General features: G+C 53.9%; 1 protein-coding gene across 1 annotated transcript; it reads right to left on the bottom strand.

Annotated features, from left to right (window-relative positions):
- Positions 1-191: 191 nt before the first annotated feature.
- On the bottom strand, positions 192-667 carry LOC105504510 (DC-STAMP domain-containing protein 2-like; the record flags this gene model as incomplete). Its single annotated transcript, XM_011931972.1, has 2 exons — positions 192-292; positions 436-667. Coding segments are annotated over 2 exons (333 nt in total), but the record flags the coding sequence as incomplete, so codon positions are not given.
- Positions 668-1,805: the final 1,138 nt, after the last annotated feature.

The raw sequence follows: 1,805 nt of genomic DNA, 5'->3' as shown, positions 1-1,805 counted from the left end.
ACAGAGCGAGACTCCATCTCAAAAAAAAAAAAAAAAAGTCTGCAGTCCAGGTCATTTGCTTTGGAGTTCAACCAGAGGAGAGAGGGCTGGGGCTGCTGAAGGAATTCAGTTCCCAAAGCCAAAACAGCCAGCCACTAGCTAAGCCCCCTGGGGAGGGGGCAGGGCCTAGCTCCCAGCCCTGGACCCCTCACCTGCTCCCGGGATGGGTAGTAGGAGGCACAGATGACTCGCCGCAGCCGGCTGACATAGCTGCCAAACAGGGTGACGAAGAAGCATAGGCCATACATGACGCCTGGGAGCACAGCAGCCAGTCAGCCTCACCAGCAGGCACAGGTGCCAGCCCACCCCTGATGCCCCCCAAACCCTCAGCAGTCTGCACCCCTCATTTCTCACATGGTGTCCACTCCCCCAGGGCCCTCAAGGTGTGGTTGATACCAATGACTACGTAGCCAGTGCTGTCCGGCTCCGAGGGACGAAGGAGACAACGCCGGGACAAAATACTGATGTTGCCTTGCTGCAGGACATCAAATGCTGACACCAGGTCACGATAAATATTCCCAGCATAGCCAGTCCCTTCCACAGTTATAGACACCAACACAGGACCTGGCACAAAGACACTGTGTGAGTGACACTCATGGCAGTTGCTAAGCAGAAAAGCCCACACCTTCTGGAATGAGGAAAGTGGAGCAGCGCAGGTCATAGGATGACTCAGACCCTCGGCTGGGGGCCTCTGATGCCTCAGGCACCCTCATGGTGCCCTGGGGCCTGACCTCAGTTCTGGCTCCTAGGACTGGCCCCATGGTCCAGCTGGGTGGTACTGGTGTCTGGTCTTCCTATCCAAGCCACCACATCTAAAATGACCTTAATGGTCAGTGAGTCCACCCCCCTGTCCTCCATGACCACCCAGAAGCATTTATTTATTTATTTGTTAAATTTATTTTTTAAGACAGGGTTTCACTTTGTTACCCAGGCTGGAGTGCAGTGGTACGATCTTGGCTCACTGTAGCCTCAACCTCCCAGGTTCGAGTGATTCTCCTGCCTCAGCCTCCCAAGTAGCTGGGACTATAGGCACGTGCCACCACGCCCAGCTAATTTTTTTTTTTTTTTTTTTAGTAGAGACAGGGTTTCACCATGTTGGCCAGGATGGTCTCGATCTCTTGACCTTGTGATCTGCCCGCCTCAGCCTTCTAAAGTGCTGGGATTACAGGCGTGAGCCACTGCGCCTGGCCCCGATGGTGAGTTTTTAATTATACCTCAACATGCCAACACTGCCCCCACTATGGTTTTTGTTTTGTTTTGTTGAGACAGGGTCTCACTCCATTGCCAGGCTGGAGTGCAGTGGTGCAATCGTAGCTCACTACAGCCTTGAACTCCTGGGCTCAAGCGATCCTCCCTAGTAGCTGGGACTATAGGCACACATCACACCATGCCTGGCGGGTTTTTTTCCTTTTCTTTTTTTTTTTAGAGACAGAGGCTCACTTTGTTGCCCAAACGGTCTCTAACTCCTTGCCTCAAGCAGTCCTCCTGCCTTGGCCTTCCAAAGTGCTGGGATTACGGGTGTGAGCCATGGCACCAGCTCCACTCTCCAACTCTCCCCCATCTCTCATTCCCCACCCCCACAACGTCCCTGTGATTTTAACAAAACTTTGGAGGTAAATGCTGTCTCAGGAAGCCCCACTCCAGAAGCACCATTTCTCCCAGCCCCATCTTGGGTCCAGAAGTCTGCAGTAGGCCGGGCGCGGTGGCTCAAGCCTGTAATCCCAGCACTTTGGGAGGCCGAGACGGGCGGATCACGAGGTCAGGAG

The sequence above is a fragment of the Colobus angolensis genome, unplaced genomic scaffold (genome assembly GCF_000951035.1).
Source record: "Colobus angolensis palliatus isolate OR3802 unplaced genomic scaffold, Cang.pa_1.0 Scaffold12126, whole genome shotgun sequence".
Lineage (NCBI taxonomy): Eukaryota > Metazoa > Chordata > Mammalia > Primates > Cercopithecidae > Colobus > Colobus angolensis.
The sequence above is the reverse complement of the archived record's forward strand: the minus strand, read 5'-3'. Positions and strand labels throughout refer to the sequence as shown.